We start from the raw sequence: 23,172 nt of genomic DNA on the forward strand, positions 1-23,172 counted from the left end.
CTTATATTTAAATTACAATACAAAGACGCGATATATAATATGAATATACAATATATCTTATTAATTTTCACAACGAATGTTATAGAACACATTCAACATTAGTAAGTATTGCTCGGATATCTTCAATGAAAATAATATTAATGTATTAAGCAGCTAGAAAACAAAAAAAAAAAGAAAACGACAAACAAACAAACAAACAAACAAACAAACGAACAAACAAGAAAAAACGCTTTGGCTCCTCTTTATCCCAATAATGCTGTCTTTATTGATATTGTATTTGTTTAATTAAATAAAAGGGGTAGAGAAAGGGATGGGATTAGAGTGAGGTGGGGGATAAAGATGATATAGTTATCCCTCCCTACTCCTCCCCACTCTTCTCTTCGTCGTTACCCCTATCGCGAATATAATTTCAATCAAGATTTATAATATCGAAAGTGTGAACAAAAAATCTGGGGTATGTATCAGAATGATCGAGTTACATTGTAAAATTCATGTATTTTTGATGAATTAGATTTTTCTTCAAGTCCGGCATCCTCCTACCCCTGTAGCAGTAATTAGAGAGTGCAATATGTTTGTTTTTTTAAAAATAATATTATCCCTTATATTCGTATTTTTCTTCTACTTATTCTTTTTCCTTTTCTTTTATTTTCTTTTCTGTTTTTTCTTTCTTTCTTTCTTTTTTTTTTTTTTTTTTTTTTTTTTTTTTTTCTTGAATGTTACATGCATACTTTACTTACACATTTATAGATATGGAATGAAGCATCGTGAGGTTTGATGATATTCGATTTAATCTAAATGTATCGATGAACGATGATATAAATACGTGTAATCCCGATAAACGTTGCCCTCCTTTTTTTTTTTTCTTCTTCTTTTTCTTCTTCTTCTCTTTTTTATATACTTTCATCAATTATAGAGCCACTTTGTATATATATATATATATATATATATATATATATATACAAAGAGAGAAAGAGAGAGAGAGAGAGAGAGATAAGAAGAAAACAATGGGCAACTAAATGAAAATTAAATTCATGTAACAATATCATCGTTCTTCATTATTGTAGATACAATACAAAAATAGAAACTTTCTGCATTTGTAGTAATAGTAGTAGTATGTATTCAACTACTACTAGTTTTTACGAGTTATCGTCGACGTTAAAATAATAACTTCTTATATTTTTCTTTTTTTCCTCCTTTTCTTAAAAAATAATCCCCGACAATAAATATCCTCGCAGAATGTTTCGTCATTGTAGTGTGATCTACCATCACGTTATCTGCAATTATTTCGAAGCTCTTTTGAAGCGGTAAAAAAAGAAAAAAAAAGAAAAAAAAGAAGAAAAAAAAAAAGAAAGAAAAAAAAAGACAAGACAAGAAAAAAATGATTGCAATGTGATATGGATTGCATGAGTTCAATTCGCTATCTGTATATATAAATAGATTGATAATGGCTAATCAAGATTGACCCTGTTCGCAGATGGAGTAGAAGACATAGGCACGGTATGCCTGGCGGTACATCCCGCGATGTGATAGATTATCGTACGGGATATATAAAGTCTCATCTACGTTCGCCATCGGGAAGGGTTCGGTGACTAATTGTAAGCATTTTCTGATTTACAAAAGCTTTTACCGAGCTCGAAGTTTCGATCATCGAAATTCTCACGAAGGTATTGTGAACGCAATAACGTTATGATTAGAGAAAAAGATTAAAAACAAAAAAAAAAGAAAAAAAAAAAAAAAGAAAAATTTGATTTAGCGATAAGATTTATAACACACAAATCGTCGTATATATATATATATATATATATATATATATATATATATATATATATATATATATATATATATGTATATATATACATAGATATATATATATGTATATATATATATATAGATACATACGTGAGAGTTCCAAATAACTTAAATTTAACTTATCCTTCTAAGTTTTTCTTTCCGTTTCGAAAGAAAAAGCACAAGGCTTTTATTAGACGCACTATCCTTTCGTATACACAAATGTTAAATATCGAATGATCTGTCCGCTCTCTTGTTATTGTATTCTTTCATTTAAATACATTGATATTATTCTATTAATTCTTTTTAGTATCGATAAAGAAGAAAAAAAAAAAAGAGAGAGAGAGAAAGAAAGATAGAAGCAATAAGAATTTTTTCAATTTTTCTCATATATCATTGCAACAATTTTTCAATTTTTCAAATCATTGCAATTTTTCAATCATTGCAATTAATTTCCTCGTTACACTTTACACGATTGCTTATCGTCTAATCAAGTACTAGTATCGAAACATGTATGATTACATGAATCTTATGATCTCCTAAAATGCCTTCTTTCTGAAAAGAAAAACTGTATAATACATAGTATATATAACGTCAATAATTATTTTTTTTTTTCAGATAACAATATAAAGTTGATTTGTTAATTATGAAAATAACATTGAAGATAGTTTGATTTAAATTATTCATAAAAGAAAAAGAAAAACAAAACATTCATATAATAAATTGATATCCATTGATCAAAAATATCTATGATATTCATTGATTAATTGGATAACGAGTACAAAACATATCTTTTATTTCAGTATATATTCTATATTGATACTTCAATGATATTTACTCTTTATATTCTTTATTCCTTTGTAATTATGATTTCTAATACCTAATATATATGATAATAATTTGAAAAATATAATGAAATAATTTTATTATAGTACATTTCTTATTTTAATACTTTTATTAGCATTGTTGCGTCATTATAGATCAAAGGTGACCAAGTTTTATTAATTAGTATATATATATATATATATATATATATATATATATATATATATATATATATATATATTAAAATATCCAATGATAATAAATATTAATTTTATCCTTTTGAGAAGAAGCATTGATGTAGCATTGATGTTAATTACAATTTCTAGTTCGGTCGCCTTTATTAATATTGAGGCAAAAATTGTGCTTTCTATATACCTGCAGTAAAAAAAAAAGGACAATCAATTACAAGTGAAGTATCTTTTTTAAATATACTATTTATATTTCACATCACTTTATAAATTATTAGAAAGTATCATTGTTTAATATAAAATGATCACATTTAGACACAATTCATTAATACCATTACATAATTAGGAAAAGAATTGAAAGGGAGTTTCTTAAAATTTATTGTTACTATTAATCATATTTATAGTTAAGTCGAATTAGTCTGTTGTAATGAATTGTAATTAAATATTATAATGAGGATAAATATAGCAATTACAGGGTCGACAATTCTATATTAATTAAAATATAGATCTCATTCCTAATGTTCTATTAATTATGGATTTTGCAATGGATTAAATACAAACTTATTGACTGAAAAATGATTAGTCAATAGATATGAGATTTATATAGTATTTAACATATTGAATTTGAAATTGAACAAAAATAAAAAGAGAATATTTCTTAAATTATCAATTTGTACTATCTTGAAGTATGAAAATCAAAGTTGAATCATTTAAAGTTTTTATGAAATATATATATAAAAATATAGCGTTTAAATTATATAAGATTCTTTAATATCTGTTAGTACGATTATTAAATTTATAATTGGTACGTTGTGCGCTTAGAGAATTTAATTAAATATTTAAATATCATCAAAAGCAATAGCTCATCTTACATATAAATAAAAATTTGGATGATATATTGTGGCACTTCGTTAAACAAATATATTTATTATTAAAAAATAATTTCTCTTCTCAGATGTTATTATAAATTATACAAGAAATGCTTTATTCTGAACATTACTATTAAACTTTGCAATAATTAAAAAATTCACTGATACCAAATTACACAGTTACCTGATTAAACATTACTTTATCACACATTATCACATTATATATATATATATATGCAGATATTCAATACACTGCTCTTTAGAGCATGTTTTTTGACTGATTAAGTTATTTCACATTAGATGTCAATTACAGAGAATAATTAGTAATAAGTATTGCATATTTAAGAAACTAATAATGTTTATAATAGTTTAATATTACTTGATATATATATATATATATATAATATATCATTTAGTTTAAACAGATAATAATAATAATAATAATAATAATAATAATAATAATAATAATAATAATAAATTTAATTTATTAATAAGAAATGAGAGAACAATTTATTAATTTGTGCATTTTGTGTGCATGTGTATATAGAAAAAAATCAAAAATTCTTAAAATGCAAAACAAAAAACTTGAGAGATATTTAATCATACCTTAAAGATTTTAGTACGCTTATTTAACAATTTTTCGAATCGGATGAATGGGATGATTCATATCAGATAAATCAGGTGGATTTTTTTCGTAATAACTTATTTCCTTCATACCACCCTCTGCAATTTTCCACAATTCTGGATAAGATTGTTTAAAATGACTATACCATTTCTCCACGTAAGGCCATTGGTCCAACTTGAAAGAAATTGCCTCCAGACACATTGTACTCGTGATCAATGGAAAATCCGCAATAGTTAAATGATCTATTAACAAATAGTGATAGCAATATAATTTAAATAATTATTTTTAGTTCATACTTATTTTATGTTCCATAATATAAATTATAAGATAGCATGTATGATACTTTATATATATATATATAAAGTATATGTGTGTATAAAGTATATATAAAATATAAATATATATACATACATAGAAAGTTAGTATTTACTTACTACCAGCAGCATATATTGTATTTTCACGTTGTAAATAAGTATTGAAAATATCCAAAGACATTTTCACTTTCTTCAAGCCCAATGGAGTTCTTTTATAGTCAAAAAATATAGGTGCCATCTATATGATATAAAAATAAAATTATAATTAAGAGTATTTAATTAACAATAAGTATATAGTAATGTAAATATGTAATTTTATCTTACCACGTATTCCGAAATATTACGATAATAATAAGCAAGATTGAAACAAAGACGATGATTAACAATAGCACGTTCTCTTGGATCCTTTGGATATAATGTTCCGGATACGTCATACTTATCGCCAAGATATTGTAAAATGGCATTGCTGTAAAAAAAAAAAAAAAAAAAAAAAAAAAAAAAAGAAAAGGAAAAAAAAAAGAAAGATTCGTTTACTTCAAATGAATCTTATCAACCTTATATAAATCTATATTATTTATATAATATAAACCTTTCTCCCATTATAAGGTCATCGTCAACCAAAACAGGTATTTCTTTTTGAGGATTAAGCTGAAATAATGGTAAATTATTGAATGTCTTTATTGTTATTAAATGTATCGTTTAATCATAACATTACCTTCTCATATTCTTCAGTCATATGATCCCCTTTACCAAAATCTACATCAATCAATTCATAATTAATTTTTAAAACCTTCAGTGCCTGACGACATGCGAGAGATGGTGGACCATCGGATACAGAATACAGTTTCATTGCTAAAATCAAATATAAATAAATTAATAAATATATATAAATATATATATATATATAGGATATTTTTCGTAACTCTACCTAAAGGATACAAATTAATTTAACCCGGGACTATTTACTTTTGATTGTTAAGGATTTTATTGACAAAGATATTATAATAGGATATTACAACTCTTTACTTTTTCTTTGAACTATTCAAAATTTGATCCATTTAGGATCTTTTATTTGTTATTCCTCGCTTAGAATAGTCTATTAAAGACTTTTCCTCCTTTTTCTCACATACACTCTGTAGCCTTTCTCATCCCCACTCCACATTCATACATATGTGTTTGATCATTCTTATCGTTCTTTGTAATATTTGTTATTTTCTTGCTTAACTCATTCACGTTCCATTTTCATCTTATTTTCACTTTCAATATCTCAGCTCCCTTATCTTCCTTCCATAAGCAAACATACCTTACAAAGAATAGATCATATTCTGTTTGACTGTTAACAAATTTGTCTTGTACACACACATACACATACATACATACAATTAATGCTTAGAATCTTTCATACCACAATGTATTAATGGAAAAATAATATTAATTGAAATAATGGAATATATGTTACCATAAATTCTTAATGAAGCCGTAAAACGTTAACAGAAAGTTTTGAAGCCTATACTGAACATCTACAGTCAATGCGTTTCAAGATATATTGGAATACCTTTCACTTGTATCTCTTTAAATATTCAAGGACTTTACATCAGTATAGTATAAGAAATCTTACATAATAAAGACCTATTTCCATAATGAATACGTATAAATGAATAAATAATATTAATCCAAACAATAATTAATATAATTTAAATGTCTCTTTAAAGATTCATTTTATAAATATGAGATTTTATTTCCTTTTAGGCAGTTGTTTACATAGACGTTTCAATTAATATTATTTATTAAACCTATAGGAGTTATATAAAAAAAAAAAAAAAAAAAAAAAAAAAAAAAAAACAAAAATAATCAAACATTTCTAATCATACAAATTTGTATTTGATCTTAATTTAATGTTTATCCAGTTACAAGTTATATTCCATATGTAACTCAATAAATGTCTTATCATAAAAAGTGGGAATGAAGAATATGGAATATATCTATTAAGAAGTTAATTATATAATTCAACATTTAATAACAATCAGATATTTAATTTCTTATAACTACTTCTCATTACATTGAAGTAACTTACACAATGGATGTCTGTGAAGAATGACCTAAAAATTATTTTATTTTTGATTTATTAACACGATTATATATACATCGACAATATTTTCATTCCTAATAAAAGATTTTTTGATACTCTATTGACAAGATTTAATAAACGTAACTAACTTGGTTTTAAATTGGTATTTTTGTTTTTTGTTCTTCCCCGATGTTATAATCAAATATAAGATTATACTTTAAAACAAGAAACTTAAATTTAGATCAATGTATATATACACTTAAATACATATGTGTTCACTACACATAATATACAAATTATTATGCACATATAAAATAAATACGAATGATTGCACAAATTATATATTTTACTGATAATAAACTTTTTTTTTTTTAATTTGATTTCTTTGCGTTAAGCGATAAAAAAAAGAAGAAAAAAAAAAGGAAAGAAAAAAAAAAAAAAGAGAATTGTTTCAAAAAATCAAACCTTGCATTATTCTACTAGCACACAAAAAAAATGATCTGTTATAATAATTTAAAGATATAATCAGCTATACATTTAATATCATATTTTTAATGTGTCATCAATTATTAGTCGCTCACAACAATTAATAGAATGAATTAAGAAATTGAATTTTTTAAGAAAAAAAAAAAAAAAAAAAAAATTATATATATATATGTATATAAATAATATCAAAAACACATATTTACCTAGAAAGAGAGAAAAAAAAAACGTTATTTCGTTCCTGTTTTCTCGTACGCATTTAATACAACAGAATATCTATATTTATATATTAATTGGCTGGAGAGATGACTATATGCAATTTAAGTATATCTTTATTGGGCCCAACTAAGAATGGAGATACTGTATTTTCTGTTACAGAACCTTGTTGTGGATTAAGTTCTTCGAATGGTAATAAATCATCCAGATTGAGTACTCGTTCTTTTTTACTAAATCTATGTATTATTTCTGTCACTCTTGCAATATGTTCAACTCCATCTTGGAGTCCATATATCAGAACACCTATTTTTACTCTCATATCAGTATCACTATTAACCGGAGGTTCCTTACAAGTTAAAGACAATCTAACAGAACGTTTAACGTGTTCAGGCATTTCTACGGTCCCTTGCCAAACAATAAGGAAAAACTTTTTAAACCAAACACCTTTTGGATAAATATCTACGACCCATTCGCATGCCTTATCGCCAGCATATTCTGCAAGACAGGAATGACTTGAGAACACAAGCGTTCTTGTATGATAAGAAGGCAATCCATGAAAATTTTCTATTGTAAGTAAAGAACTACACGTGTCCACTGTATAAAGCCTTGGCTCAAATAATAATGCACCATCTTCCTCGTTTAAACAAACCTCCTTCACTCTCTCAATTTGTCCAGAATGAAAGGACATTCCGATGGACATACGTTCTACAAAAAATTCTTTGTACTTTTTCGTTAATGGTGATAAAAGTAATTCTGCCAGTTGTCTAGGAGACATCATTGGAAATCTAACAGGTGACATAACAGCTACTACTAATTGCTTTAATGTTGCCTCCAATTCATCAGGCAATAATTGAGTTTTTAATCTATTTGCCTGATGATCCAACCATGATTCCAGGCACTTATAAAGTGTCATCTCATCTTTTATAACTAAACTACTTTGATGTAACAACGACACTAATATGTCCAAATCAAAATTTCCAAAGTCTGATGTTTTGGCCACTAATTCTAAATTCCATTTAATAAAATTTTGACATGATTGAGTAATATCGTGGTGACCACAATTAGAAGTATATTGTAACCATGATACTAATGTACCATGTATAGCAGCCAAAGCAATATGATCTTGCATATAGTCAAGGCACAACGATATTAAATCTTTAACATTATATTTATCTGCTAATGATAAGATTGGGAGAACGACTCCGTGATTAATTCTTATCTGACCGGTATAAAAGTATCGCAAAAATTCACTAAATATTGGAGCACACTGAGGAGTTTCTTGCAATGTTACTCTACTTTCTTGAGATTCGCTCCATTGTGGACTCATTAACATTACCTAAAATTTAATAATTGTATTAATTCCATCAGATTATAATAATATAATATCACTAATAAACAAATTATATATATTTATATTTATATATTATAAATTATATATATATATATATATATATATATATATTTACTTGGAAAACATCACTAGAAGCACAAAGGATAAGACGATGTGCTGGGTATTCTACTCCATCGACAACCAAACAGATATCATTCATAAGACGTTCCGCATATAATGTAGCTATCTTTAATAAAACTGTTCTTGAATTGTCCACCTAATATAACAAATAAGAATTAGAAAGAAAGCGAAAAAAAAAAAATTATTATAAATAAAAATAGATAAATTAGAAAATCTATTGACCTCTATAGAGTCAGAACCTTCAGATTCTTCTTTAATCTCACTAATAGTGAGACCATCATTATCCTTAATTGAATCCATATTTGAAGAACCTGTCATCCACCTAAATGTACTACGTAACATCTGCACATGTCTCCTCACTGTTATTTAGTATTTGTTATTATATTTATATTATTAAATATTTCAATCAATGAAACAAGTCTTTTTTTCCATATAAAGTGTTCGCATCGTTTAACTGCATCTATATATGTAAATAGATATGTCGGTTTTGTTATTTTCTTTTTTTTCCTTAATTTTTTTTTCCTTTTTTTTTTTTTTTTTTTTTTTTTTTTTTTTTTTTATACGCATAAAAATCATTAAAAAAGCGTTAAAATTTAATATACTTTCGAAACTTTGATTAATAAATTTTCAAACTTACTGTCTTTCAATTTAAACGCATCATGTCAATCTCTACTTTCTTTGATGTTCGATCAGGATTTTTTTTTTTCTTGTCCTTATATTTGCCCTTCTAAAATATTATTTTCCGTTATATTTATTTTATCTTCTTGACAAAATATAACGTCGTTATACGAACAACTTCACGATCAAAGACAATACAAGAGACACCAAAATTATAATGAATTTGTTCAGATTTATTACGTCTTTGTGTTGATAATTCGTTTGATAGGTGAGAGCGATTAAAATACGTTCGATGCTAACAACTGCGCCATCTAGAATTAAATCCAATCATCTGATTGGTCAAATTCATCGGATTGGTCAAATTCAATCTTTTTTATCTTTTGTAACGAGCGTAAATTTTTAAATTATTTAATAATTAACTTCGTGGTTGAAGGTGTTTGTTTTAGAAATAAAAAAAGAGAAAAAAGAAAAATACATTGTTTAAAAATATTACATTTCAAGTATACATTATTATAAAGTCAATACAATTTCTAGTATCGTTAACAAATTAATAGTTCTCTTTTTTTTTTTTTTTCTTTTTTTTTTTTCTTAAAACGTGTTCAGTTTGAATTTGAAATTTGTTTGTTGTACTTGTTGTTTTAGTGATGAAACAGTGATAAAATGGCTTTGTGGAATAATGTTTTATCGGGTTTCGATACGGAAGATGAAACTATTAATTTTGGAACGAGAATTGTTATAGAAAGTAAAACATCTATTTATGAAACTGTCACACTTGCAACCGTACAAGCGGATGGAGAAGTATGATGTGATATCGTTAAATTTTATTTATTAAATACTTTTTAAGAAATAATTATTATAAATTTTGTTTCTTTCATAAGGTCAAAAATAAACCAAACATTCAAGGTTCTCTTCAACGTACTAAATTGTGTATAGCAATTGATAAATCCATTACAATATTTGAAGATGAAACATGCATAAATATATTATTAAGTATAGGTTTCGATTCCTTAATAACATGTTATTGTATATCAAGGAACGAAGAATATTTATATGTTGTATTGAAAAATGGAATGTTATATTGTTTACATTTATCAGATAATAGTGGGGTTATTTTTTCTATGTGAGTAAGCTATATATATATATATATATATATATATATATATATGAAATAATATGAAAAGAAAATTTTATAGATATAAGTTATACTTTAATTAATATTTTTAAAATAATCAATATAAATTGAATTTATTTGTTTTTCTTTTAGAAATATATTTGATCTTACAAATGATTATTTTAATATTATGAAAATATTTATAGAGAAAGAAAATAATGATTTAACTGAAATTATTCTTATCAATGGAAAAGGTGCTATTTATAGGTATAAGCTACTTTAAAATAATTCTTTGATTGTATAATTTGAAACATTTACAAAATTTAATTTCATCTTAATCATAATATTATATTAATTATTATATAAATATTTCAGAGTTACTTTATTTTCTGTTGAAAAATTCATTTCTACTGATATTGAAAATGATGATTTATTACAGAAAGAATTTAAAGAAAATATACAATGTATAATGGTATTTGAAGGATTTGAAAAAAATGAGGTAATGTAAAAGATATTTAATCGATATAATTAAATATTTCAAATATTATGTTATTATTTTGTAAATAATTTTAATTTTTAGGAATTATTTACCGTAGCTGTAATACCAGATAATTCAAGTATAATTCTCATAGGGAAAAATACTTGTTTTGTTTGGCCAAGTAAAAATTCCTGTAATCTAAGTGCTTTGTCATATGGTTATAAAAAAGTCCAAATTTTTAAAAATCTCAAGTAAGTCTTATATAAATTTTTTAAAATTTCAAATTTCAATTAATTATATTTATTTTATAATATTTCTTTTTATATATTTATATATATATATATATATATATATATGTATATATATTTCAGTGCAATGTTATGTTTACATACAGATAAATCTATGAGTATAGTATGTACTAGAACATTAATTGGTAAAATGGTTTACAACGAACCAATTATAGATTTTATGATAATTAATGATGAAAGCAATAATCATTCTGAAATTTTATTTCTATTAGAAAATGGAAATAATGATATGTTTACTTTACGTTTGGTTTCTTTTCCTGGTAAATGTTTTCTTCTTTTTTTTTTTTTTTTTTTTTTTTTTTATGGTTAAAAGCAACATTCTGGATGTTAATTGATGTAAACTTCTATTATACAATTTCAGAATTTGAGCAAAAATTTCAAATAAATGTACCTACAACTACGAATTTGGTAGATACTTTAAATTCGTCCATTGGATCGATATTATTCATAGAAGGGATTATTAAGAGCACAAATATAAATACAATTAGAATAAAAAGTATAATAGAAAGTGCTCCAAATTTTCGCTTAGAAAGATTATTAAAAAGAAGACAATTTAAAGAAGCAGAAATGTTTGCAAAAAAATTCAATCTATCTTTGGAAAGTATTCACATATCAAAAGCAATATTATTCACTGAACAGCTTAGTCCTTGGGCTAAGGAAACATCAGGTTTAATTAATTTAGATATTTTAATAAACACATTAAATGAAATAAGTGATATGAAATTTGTAATTAATTGTTGTACAAATGTTATTATGTTTGATTATAAGCAGATGAAAAAATTACTTTTATATGCAAGACAAAGAATTATTGATAATAGTAAGGTAATCATTTATAAGTTACAATAATTAAAAGAAATATAGTTTTGCAGTTTTTATACTTTATTAGAATATTAAAATATTTCTGTTTGTAGGATAATATGAACATGATACAAAATGAACAATTAAATCTTCTTAGATCTATAAATACTGCCATTCATAAATTAGAAACTTTTGAAATACTTTATGAAACTTTAGTGGCTAATGAATATACACCCGATCAAACTTTAAATGAATGGATACGATTTTCACGAGCTGATTTATTAGAAGAATGTAAAATTCGTTTGGATATGGTAAGCTAATAAATTATTTTCATAATTTATATTATTTAAATAATGCGTATAAAAGAAAGAAACAAAGAAAAAAAAATACAAATACGTTTATACACAGGGAGAACTCGAAGCAGCTGCTTTGATCTGGTCTAGACATTTACCGGACATAGAAAAAAATTTATCAATTGAAACTGTACAAGATATTTTAAAAACTATATCGGATAAAATTTCTCTAACAGTTCTATGGCCATGGTTATCAAATTTTGTACCATCTATATTATCTTTATTACCTGAGGTGATAAATGATATTATTACTTGGGGTTGTAAAAAAATAAAATCTTTGGAAAATTTTCAATCCGAATTATGGCCACAAATAGGGATTGACTTTGCCACGAAATTTTTAACTTTGTTAAAATTTGATAAAAATTCACCGTTATATTTTTATAAAGAAAATATCAATGAAAGTTCAACTTTTAAATTATTCATGAATATAATTCAAGCCTTACACGATTTAAAACAATTGAAAATTGATCATAGGTAAGTTATCGTTAATAAAATTAAAAAAAATATATATATATATATAAATATACATTATTAAAACATTGTTTACACACAGGATAAAGATATCTATTAATTCTTACATCGGTGAGCCAATAGATGTAATATATTTGTTATTAAATAAAATACCTATTGAAGGTATTCACGAATTGATAGAAAAATTTTTGAGACAATATATACTTAATCATTCTTTAGAAAATGATCTCGTCTTTTCATCATACATTCAAGTATATATTATTATATTATATTATTTATAAGTATAAAAGTAATATTGAAAAATCATTTAATATCATATAATATTTAAATATTATATAGAAACTTATATATAATTCGAAAGATTGGTGGTCATGGGAAGAAGCTCCATGGGAGAGAAGAATTGCTATTATTATCATGTTTATACATAATATACAGGTGAACTAATTATAATAAAAAAAAAAATATATATATATATACATATATACATATATTATATTAGAAAATTATATGTTATAGAATCGACTTAAGCTAACTCTAGAAATATTAAAGAAAGCATCTATTCCATGGAGTTCAACTATATCTCAATTAGCAGAAATGAGTATAAAATTTGAACATCCTTTATCTACAAAAATTAAAATTGAACGTGATTATATACCAATAAAATTTATACTGAAGAAATATGGCTACGCAAACACTGGCATAAATGATGTTAGTAAGGAATATTATATTGTAATAAAAAGTTATAAAATTTTACAATTATATTTATGTTTTATTTTTTTTTTTTTTTTTTTTTTTTTTTTTTTTTTTTTTTTAGAAATTAATATTTTTTATCATTAAACAAAATCGTAAAGAAATGTTAAATGATCTATACGAATTAACTAAGAATAATTTATTATTAAGAAAGAAAGCATTTTCTTCTTGCATTAATTATTATTTGACGCGAGGGTAAGTTTTTGTAAAAAAATTATTGTTAAAATTTATTAACTCATTAATTTTTTTATATTTTTAATATTAATCCATTTAATCATTTTACAGAAATTTTGAGATAACATTTCAAGTTTTAAACAATTTGGAAGATGACATTGCCCTTTATTGCTATGAACAAATTGTTAATTATATTGTTTCTAGTTTTACCTTAAAGGTATTTATATTTAAGAGTTAAAATTATTTTTTTAAGAAATATGTTTTTTTTTCTACCACACACACACACGCGCGCGTGCGCGCGCGCACACACAATGACATTTTTTTATAAAAATTATTTTTGATTTAGGACATTCCTGAATCTATTGAATATTATTTCGAATGCTTAAGTTGGATTAACACAAAATTACAAGATATGTTAACAAAATCTAAAATTCAACAATACTATTACAATGGCATTGTAAATAGAATTAATGCTGTTAAAAATTTATATCAAATTAAGAAAGAATTCAATGTTATTATTCCACTTGATAAATTATATATTGGAAAGAATGAAATATTACAGATTTGTATTACAAATTTGAGCCGTGGTAAGAGATTATTTTATAAAATAATATAGTTATTTAGGAAACAGATATAATAATAATAATATATATATATATATACATATATATGTCGGTATTATTTATATTTAGAGTTAAAGGCACAATCTTTATCTACTTTAACTGCATATAAAAAAGCTGTTAAACTTGCAAATATTCTAAAATTACCAAGATTAAAGATTATCTCTATATTATTAGAAGATACAAAAAATCTTGACATATTAAAACATTTAACAGGGTAAGTTTACATAATATTTAGGGTATAATTAACACACACACACACACGTACATATATATATATATTTCTTTTTTATTTTTTAGATTTGAAAAATCTGATATTGACATAATGGCAAATGAGTGTAAATACGTGAAAGATATATGTGTATTAACTTTACACGATACAAAATTAAATGCGGAAACTGCAAATATTATCAAAAATTTATGCGCTTCTGCATTAAACTGTTGTGATAGAGGTAAATGACAAAACTTTTTTTTTTTCTTTTTTTTTCTTTTTTTTAAGAATATTATGCATTAGCCTTCAATTTCATTTTTTTGTTTTAGGTGAAATAGAATGTATGCTTAAGTGTTACAATTCAGCAGAATTATATTCTAAATCTTTAGATAAACATTACACAAGTCCTATAGACGCAAGTTCTAAAGAAATTCATAAATCACAATGGAAATTATATACAATATATAAAGATTTTGCCATATCGTTGAATCCATCATTGTTGACCGTAATAGAAGATGTATTATCTCTTGTCATTGCATATGCAGATTTCAAAACTATGTGTGAGTAATAATTTTAAATGTCAAATTTGTTTTATATTATATATATAATGTATTTATATTTTTATATTTCTTCATATAGCGTTCCAAGAAAAAACAATTAAAAAAGATTGGATACAAGAACAGGTATTTTCATTTATAATTATTTATATATTAAGTATATACTATTTCACAATAAATATACATTTTATAAACGTTATATTTTTACACAGAAAACAATAGAAGAATTGTTGAATAATCTACTTAAGAAAATAAATGAAATTAGCCTTGTACATAATGAGTATGCAGTATTTAAAATTGTTAAAACATTATACTTCAGTTTTTGTTTTTCATTAACGAAGGAACAAAATATATTAAATGAAATACAATCATTGTTATCACACATTATAAAAAGGTTATTGAAAAGAGTGATTAATGCTCCAAAATTTGATTTACAACTTGGTTTATCCTGTCTTTTTATGTTATCCGATCAAGAAGCATCTAAATGGCTTTCTATAACATCTAAATCGTAAGTATAATAATCATATAAAAAATATTTCTAAATAATATAATACGTCAACTTTATGATTACAGATTACAAGCAGATTACTCAAGACATGCTACGATTTCAATATTAGGTTACGAATATTTTTACTTACAAAGAAATCAATCACTCCTGGAATCATTTAAATGGTATAAAATGTTACATTATTGGGCACAGAGATTGTCCGCTTATTCAATAACGTACAAAGGTTTGTATATTCTTATTATTAATATTAAATAAAATATATATAAGGAATTATTCTATTTATATGAAAATATCTTTATTTATTTACAGAGATTTTTATCAGTGATAATACAGAGAAAAGACAAATATTAACACGTTTAATGAATTATAATAATAACAAGATTATTCCATTGCTACAAGATTTCTGTGAATGTTTTGGATTTGATATAGACGATTGCTTGATACTTTATTTACAAGTATTATTAAATACTTGGAATCCTACATTTACAATTTCTTTTTGTAATGGGAAGAAAGGTAAGTATTAAAATATGTTTGTGTATATTTATATTTATATTATTTATTTTTAAATTAAATATTTTATTCTAAATGTTACATTCATTTTTTTTTCTTTTTGTATATCAATCAGAATTGCAAATTGACCAAGACGAGATAAACAAATTAAGAACAAAATGTACTGTTGTGACCAAAAAAATTGTAGACAAGAGTACATTAAAGCAATGTGCTCGAAATATGTTGTCAGAAGTAAGTGTCTACTATTAAAATTTATATATAAACATATATATATATATATATCCAAAGTGTCTTATATTTATTTTTTTGTAATGCAGATTAATTTCTATCATTACGAAGCATTTATTATTTTAATGGATCTGATAGGAATAGGAACAAGTGAAACAAGAAATTATTTTTGTTTTTTGCAAAATTATACGCGATATGGGTAAATAATTTAAATACAAAACTTAGAAAATGATAAATTGTTGAATTCTGAACACATTGAAAAATTATATGTAATTTTATTTTTCTAGACAACCTACATTAATAGAACAAGAAGAATGGATGCGTCTCAATCCAGAATATAAATCATTACCTGCTATTGCAGAATATAGAATTCCTTTTTTACCAAAAATTGACATCTGGAAACTCATAAGTATGCGTGTAATATTACGTACAATAATAAATTTATAAATTATATAAATTATTATAATTCTATTACTTTTTTAATAATGTTTTTCCTTTTTTGTTATAGCATCTGAATTAAATTTGAAAACTTATGAAAAATGGTTAACCATTGCATCTATTATCAAATTAGAACCACATATAATATGTTCTGTAGCTATAAAGGAGGAAGTTATACAAGAATGGGGACCATTGAATAGCAAAAGAATTACAGAATGGTCACTTCATCCTAAAAACAATATCTTCCTTGAAAATGTATTGAAGTGTATAGAACGAATGGGACCAAATGCATTATATTATGCAACTGCTGCACTATACTATGTTGTAAATTATACACCACCTGGTATATCCAACATAACTTTATATTTATAATTATTTATAATTATTTATAACGTTTATATATATAAATGTTATTTTTAAATTAACATTTGAATCTTGAATTAACATTTAAATTCTTTAAAATTACATTTAATAGGTGCAGATCGAGTTGCCGCAATACAACAATGTTTTACATATGCGGAAACAGCAGTTCAACAATCTACAAACTTCGAAGAAGATTTGTTAGAAGTTAGTAATCTTTTTTTTTTTTTTTTGTTTCTTTTTGTCTTCGATAAAAATCATAAATATATTTGTAAAAATATTATCAATGGTATATTTCTTTTTATTGCAGAAAATACGATTTAAATATTTAAGATTTACAGCTGAACATATTTTGCGAACACATGGTTTGGGAAAAGATACTTATATTTCATTGATTTCATATCCATCTGAATTAATTAAAACATTATATATGGATGATAGTATACCATTAAGATATAGAAGCGCCATTGATCTTAGACCTGATATTAATTCGGCAGTTGATGCTTTAGGTCATCTCTTTAATTTGAATTTAGTTAAATTGCGTTTTCAATTACTTCAAGAATGGTTACATACAGATTCTGAACAGATTAAATTTGATCAAAGTTTTACAGATGTACTTTCTAATTTGACACGTTCAGACATCAGTACAGTTTCTGATAATAATTTATGCAGGTAATATATTAAATTAATATTATTTATCTCAATAATAAATTATATTGAATTATATGACAAATCTTCTTTTTTACAGAGCTTGTTATATGCTTCAACATGGAGATGTAAATTTATCAGTACATCTTTTAATAGACATAGGTTTTGGTGAAAGCAATGAAAACGATTATAGCTATGAAATGCGATATAGAGCATTAGACGTTCTGCAATCTATTATAGATCCAATAACTTTACAGCAGTTAATTAAACGAGAAATAATTACTGTTAGGTATAAGTTAATTGTACACATATAATTTTAATGTTTATATTTTTTCAACATATTATAATCTAACAATTTCATATATTTACAGGCAATATACAAAAACTTTAAAATATTTAAGCAAATTGGAAGCTTTAGGATTAGGATATAATATAATTACATTTGAAACAAGTTCTAAAAATGAACTTGTACAAATGTTATTTAATACTCAATATTATTCACGACAAGCTTTAATTTTAATTATTGAAATTTGTACGGATTACGATATAAATGATTATAACATTTGGGACAAATGCCTGACACAAATGGCTACATTACTTATGGTAAGAAATATCACATAAAATTATTATATTATTTAATTTTACAATAATATTTTTTTTTTTTTTTTTATCAAAAATGTCGTCTCTGTTAAGATAAACGAATTAATGGAAATTTTACCACGGATACGTAATATGAGCATTGTTACAACATGCAAAGGATATAAATTAGCTTGGCAAGTTGTTATAGCAGAACCATTTAGTAAAATGGATATAACACCATCATTGGAACAAATAGATACTTGTATAATGGCCTTCTGTCTTTTATATTCGTGTCCTATTACATACGAATTAAAATTTAATGATATTTTAAATTATTGTTTTCAATGTCAACAGCCACATTTAGCAATTGCATTCTTACCATATTTAGATATTGTTGATAAAAAATATGTTTTCGATCGTATCCAATCTTTTTCAAATATTCAAGATATTATCGATGATTTGAAAGATTTATCATCAAAAGGGATACTTGGAATTCCATATGTAAGTATACACGTATCATTATTATTATTGATATAATTTAAATAATAATTAAATAAACAAACAAATATATATATATATATATATATATATATATATATATATATATATATTCACTTTTTTGGATAATTAAATGTATTTACTTGAATTTTTATTTTTCAGTGTATTACAATATTAAAACAAAATGTAGAGAAAGCAGAATTTAAGTAATAATACAATCATTTATATTTTATATTAATTATATACAATATTTTATAACATTTATTTTTTTTTTTTTTTGTTTAATAAAAATCTAAATATGACATGAACAAGTGTTACATGTATATTTACTTACTAAATTTTCAATTGATTAAGGCCAATTTAACTTTTCTACGATTGTGTATAATCATCGATTAATAAATTTTTATCTTTAGATATTTTAATCCTAAGAGCACCCGATATTGGAGTAATTGATAAAATTTTAATTCGTGAAATTATAAGCTGATTTATATTTTTGTTAGGTCGATCACGGATAACATCAATTTCATCGTTAAGTTTAACCTACAATAATATATAATTTTTATAATAATTAAAATATATATACGTATAAATAATTAAAAATAATTTATACGTTCGATCTTAATCCGAATTATAATCTTTACCTCTGTAGACATTTTCAGCACTTTTTTCTCATTAATACGAATTTTACTCTCATAAAATGCAGTCTCTATATTTCTATAATCAAACGTCAACAAGAACATAATAACAAAATTATTAATTACTTCAATTAATTACTGTAGCAAATATATTACTAGAGTAATTCGAGATAACCTATATCTATAATTTTTTTTTTTTTAATTGCATATTATTATTATTATCAAAAAAATTAATTCTCTTACTTGCGTGATGTACCAATTGCATTTTTAATTATAGAATCTACACGTAAAGAATTAACTTTAATATTTGTTATTATACTTTTATTCTGTGATTCGTCTAATTCAGTATCTGATTCATCTTCCTCATCAGATTCAAAATCATCCTCTTGTACTTTCTTCCATATACAATAATAAATAACTTTTTTGGAATCATTATTAATTAAAGTAACGTATAATTATATAACGATCTTCGTAATTACCTTTACCGAATCTTTCCTTTTGTGTTTAAATCTTTTTATTATAGATAAATTAAGACCATCCTGTATAATATTATTCATCCAAATATCACGATTGACATGATAATAAAGTCTTATTTGATAATGACCAGAATAAAGCAAACGAGTGGTTTGAAAGATCGATCGTCTTGCAATAATATTATAAATCTTATTCATTGTTGAATATTTATTTATTAAAAAAAATAACACTGAATTATCTTAGGTTTAGATATTAGATACTATATATTTCTATGACTAAATATATTGTTTCACTATCTTTTTTTCTCTCTCTCTCTCTCTATGTCAATGTTTGAACATTTGCACAATATATTTTTATATATTTAAATATATACATACTCTAAAAATAATATCTATTCAAATATAACGATATAATAATCAAACAAATATAAAATAAAGGTTATATATTTTTCTTTTAAGAACGATCCTCTTAATTATTCATTCTTCACTGTGATTGGTCGATTGTTTACGACCTGAACGTATCATTTGTATGCATATGAATTATAAAAGAAAATGCATAATAAATTACAAAAGAAAAATCGTTAATTTTTCTTATCTAGCATTTACATAATTGATACATGACACTTCTATTAAAAAAAAAAAAAAAAATAAAGAATATCTCTGAAAATGAATTGAACGACATATTAATTCTACGAATCAATCAGAACTAAGGTGGGATTTTTGAATTTGATTTGACTTTGCAGTATTTTCTTTAAATTCAATAATTTGAATTAATTTATTGTTAATGTTAATATTAATGTATTATTAACTATCTATTTTTGTTTTCTTTAATTGATTAATGATGAAATTAGAAAGAAGAAGTTTATTAATAAATAAAAAGTTGTTAAGAAGGAGGGAAAAAATAACGCGGGAAATCATACGAATTTAGAGAAGAAAAATATTCATTGTAACAAATCGAGTATCATGCATTCTCGAAGGTAATGCAATTCTATATAATATGGTAATTGTGATGAGTAGTATCGTTCTTGCATCATTAACTCATGTTTATTCTAATACGTAACAAAGATAAAACTCATCGAAGATGTTTAACCAAAAAAGCATTAGAAATACACACAACAGTCTCATCTCATTTTCTATAAACTCATAGAGATCTTTGTATGTTCTCCTCTCTCGTTTCTCGATTTTTAATTTTTATTATTCATTTCAAATTAATTATTTTCTAATTATAAATTCGAACTGACGTTTATAGATTTACAATATTTATGAAAATTGCAAGAAAAAGTAATTGAAAATTTATTTCGTCCATTGTGAAGTAAATAATATATTAATAAAATTTTAATACGAATATGACAATCTTATTATTAATTTATTATTAAATAATTATAATTTAATTAAATGTGGATTATTATAATGTTTGATAATAATAACAGATAATAAAAATCGATAAAATCATATTTCATTGTCAAATATATAAAATGTTTTTACAAAATTTGAGGTTACAAATATGACAAGCTTATTAATTCATATATTATAAATATATATAAATAGATAAGAAAAAAGATGAAATTATAAATGAATTATTTTAGAATTTATCTTTAATAATTATTCTATGAAAATATTATCGTATACATTAATGTATAGTATAATATTTAAATATTGAATATAAAAAATATTTCAATATTTAAATATTCAACAGAAAAAATATTGAATCGTTTTAATCAACGATTATCGTCTAACATTATATTTCTGATACTCCAATGGAACAATGAGAATATACTTATCGTTTCGTGTTAAATAAAGTAAACACGACGATAGAATGTGTAAAGAATTCAAATGCAATGTATACATATGAAGGATATGAGTTGATAATCAATTCTTTCAGAGTTCCGATATTCAACATTCTATATAATCGGAAAATAATTTTTTTTATATTAAAATTATCGTATTACGATATTATCACGATATTTCTGAAAGAAAAAAAATAATATAATGATCGACTTGTACTTGACAAGTTCTGCCATTTTGTTTTCTTTGTTCTTTTTTTATTCTTTTTTCTTTTCCTTTTGAAAAGAAAGAATGACGTCAGAAAAGAAAAAAATAAATAGAGGAAAAGTTTATATAAATATTTACATATATTATATAAATATTTAAAGAGCCCATATCAGTTTCACAAAAATGTTTCTTTCTAACAATGAAACATTTGTAAATTTTTCCGATCGATTTATTACCGTTGATTGATATATTAAGCAAAAAAAAAATAAATAAATAAATAAATAAAATATAAAAAATAAGGAAAAAAGAAATAATGAAATAAAAAGATTTGTAGGTACAATGAAACGCGCAAGTGACTCAACTTTAAATAACATTGCAAAAATTACAAAACTGATGAAAAAATGATTAAGAAAATGGAGATTATATATTATTATAGTAGTAAGATAATCGTAATTGTACTATAAATCCTCTATTGTCTCGCCTCGAAGAACACCTTGCTGATTATATTGATTATTTAATTATTTGTCACAATTTGATATGCGTTCTTTCTAAATATATACATATATATAAAAAAAAAAAGAAAAAAATAGAAGGAAAAAGAAACAGGGAAAAAATAAATCCAAAAAATTATAATATATCGTCATGAGGATAAGTTTATTAATTTGTATTTACTTGATATTATTTATGAATCTTTTCTTATATACATTTCGAAAAATATTTTTTATTTATTTATTTATTTATTTATTAATAAATATTATTATAATATATATATATATATAAAACTTATAAAGATCTAGATATAATATTATAATAGTATTAAAAAATGATATTTGTGTAAAATATCTAAAAAAAGAAAAAAGAAAAAAAAAAGAAAAGGAAATCTCTTTTTATGAAATTTAAGAAAATAGTGTACTTGTATTTCTATATCAATTAAACAATGAATTATTATTTTGTTGATGATCTCAATCTCAAAATCATTTAGCATTGTTAATTTATAATAGTTTCAG

General features: G+C 23.6%; 6 protein-coding genes across 17 annotated transcripts in view; 3 read left to right on the forward strand and 3 right to left on the reverse strand.

Moving 5' to 3' along the window:
- Positions 1 to 2,794, forward strand: part of LOC124956898 (putative thiamine transporter SLC35F3) — a 17,175-nt gene extending 14,381 nt beyond the window's left edge. For 2 of the 6 annotated variants that reach the window (XM_047513273.1, XM_047513274.1), the window contains exon 12: positions 1,475 to 2,793. Coding sequence is in view for 2 of the 6 variants with exons in the window: in XM_047513277.1 (XP_047369233.1) it covers positions 1,475 to 1,589 (115 nt within the window). In the remaining 4 variants the exon portion in view is untranslated. Of the gene's footprint in view, positions 1 to 1,474 lie in introns of all 6 variants that reach the window. The other 4 variants (XM_047513276.1, XM_047513275.1, XM_047513277.1 and 1 more) reach the window with 4 other exon arrangements.
- Positions 2,795 to 4,135: 1,341 nt separating this feature from the next.
- Positions 4,136 to 6,203, reverse strand: LOC124956900 (glutathione S-transferase 1-like). Of its 4 annotated transcripts, none has more exons than XM_047513285.1 (6): positions 6,069 to 6,203; positions 5,325 to 5,461; positions 5,199 to 5,257; positions 4,934 to 5,075; positions 4,730 to 4,847; positions 4,136 to 4,537 (listed from the first exon to the last, which is right to left on the reverse strand). In XM_047513285.1, the coding sequence occupies exons 2-6, from the start codon at positions 5,457 to 5,459 to the stop codon at positions 4,296 to 4,298; spliced, it is 696 nt and encodes a 231-aa protein (XP_047369241.1). In that variant the 5' UTR covers positions 5,460 to 5,461; positions 6,069 to 6,203; the 3' UTR covers positions 4,136 to 4,295. The 4 variants fall into 4 exon arrangements, with proteins under 4 accessions (XP_047369241.1, XP_047369243.1, XP_047369242.1 ...); XM_047513287.1 differs by lacking the exon at positions 6,069 to 6,203 and adding an exon at positions 5,636 to 5,777; XM_047513286.1 differs by lacking the exon at positions 6,069 to 6,203 and adding an exon at positions 5,576 to 5,716.
- On the reverse strand, positions 5,571 to 9,750 carry LOC124956899 (BTB/POZ domain-containing protein 17). Its single transcript, XM_047513283.1, has 4 exons — positions 9,485 to 9,750; positions 9,070 to 9,307; positions 8,843 to 8,983; positions 5,571 to 8,712 (listed from the first exon to the last, which is right to left on the reverse strand). Exons 2-4 carry the CDS (start codon positions 9,187 to 9,189, stop codon positions 7,450 to 7,452), a joined length of 1,524 nt encoding a protein of 507 aa, XP_047369239.1. The 5' UTR covers positions 9,190 to 9,307; positions 9,485 to 9,750; the 3' UTR covers positions 5,571 to 7,449.
- A 101-nt stretch (positions 9,751 to 9,851) lies between these two features.
- On the forward strand, positions 9,852 to 11,046 carry LOC124957143. The gene is made up of 6 exons (XM_047513879.1): positions 9,852 to 9,965; positions 10,108 to 10,263; positions 10,344 to 10,585; positions 10,730 to 10,843; positions 10,952 to 11,005; positions 11,043 to 11,046. The coding sequence occupies exons 2-6, from the start codon at positions 10,126 to 10,128 to the stop codon at positions 11,044 to 11,046; spliced, it is 552 nt and encodes a 183-aa protein (XP_047369835.1). The 5' UTR covers positions 9,852 to 9,965; positions 10,108 to 10,125.
- LOC124957010 (kinetochore-associated protein 1) lies at positions 11,015 to 19,299 on the forward strand. 2 transcript variants are annotated; one of them, XM_047513580.1, is made up of 29 exons: positions 11,015 to 11,075; positions 11,157 to 11,305; positions 11,449 to 11,622; positions 11,724 to 12,184; positions 12,274 to 12,471; positions 12,569 to 12,987; positions 13,067 to 13,235; positions 13,324 to 13,419; positions 13,501 to 13,692; positions 13,799 to 13,929; positions 14,020 to 14,125; positions 14,255 to 14,495; positions 14,601 to 14,745; positions 14,829 to 14,980; positions 15,069 to 15,299; positions 15,379 to 15,422; positions 15,509 to 15,804; positions 15,870 to 16,027; positions 16,114 to 16,317; positions 16,430 to 16,545; positions 16,632 to 16,741; positions 16,830 to 16,951; positions 17,051 to 17,323; positions 17,456 to 17,547; positions 17,651 to 18,012; positions 18,089 to 18,277; positions 18,360 to 18,591; positions 18,682 to 19,068; positions 19,228 to 19,299. In XM_047513580.1, the coding sequence occupies exons 2-29, from the start codon at positions 11,269 to 11,271 to the stop codon at positions 19,273 to 19,275; spliced, it is 5,385 nt and encodes a 1,794-aa protein (XP_047369536.1). In that variant the 5' UTR covers positions 11,015 to 11,075; positions 11,157 to 11,268; the 3' UTR covers positions 19,276 to 19,299. The 2 variants fall into 2 exon arrangements, with proteins under 2 accessions (XP_047369536.1, XP_047369535.1); XM_047513579.1 differs by having other exon boundaries at positions 11,021 to 11,075; positions 11,426 to 11,622.
- Positions 15,528 to 20,560, reverse strand: LOC124957011. 3 transcript variants are annotated; one of them, XR_007103423.1, is made up of 6 exons: positions 20,180 to 20,560; positions 19,944 to 20,095; positions 19,707 to 19,779; positions 19,400 to 19,605; positions 18,947 to 19,053; positions 15,529 to 18,862 (listed from the first exon to the last, which is right to left on the reverse strand). XR_007103423.1 is itself a non-coding variant. In XM_047513582.1 (5 exons), exons 1-4 carry the CDS (start codon positions 20,369 to 20,371, stop codon positions 19,435 to 19,437), a joined length of 588 nt encoding a protein of 195 aa, XP_047369538.1. In that variant the 5' UTR covers positions 20,372 to 20,560; the 3' UTR covers positions 15,528 to 19,053; positions 19,400 to 19,434. The 3 variants fall into 3 exon arrangements, 2 of the variants coding, with proteins under 2 accessions (XP_047369538.1, XP_047369537.1); XM_047513582.1 differs by having other exon boundaries at positions 15,528 to 19,053; XM_047513581.1 differs by lacking the exons at positions 15,529 to 18,862; positions 18,947 to 19,053 and having other exon boundaries at positions 19,307 to 19,605.
- Positions 20,561 to 23,172: the final 2,612 nt, after the last annotated feature.

This window comes from Vespa velutina, chromosome 24 (assembly GCF_912470025.1).
Source record: "Vespa velutina chromosome 24, iVesVel2.1, whole genome shotgun sequence".
Classification (NCBI taxonomy): domain Eukaryota; kingdom Metazoa; phylum Arthropoda; class Insecta; order Hymenoptera; family Vespidae; genus Vespa; species Vespa velutina.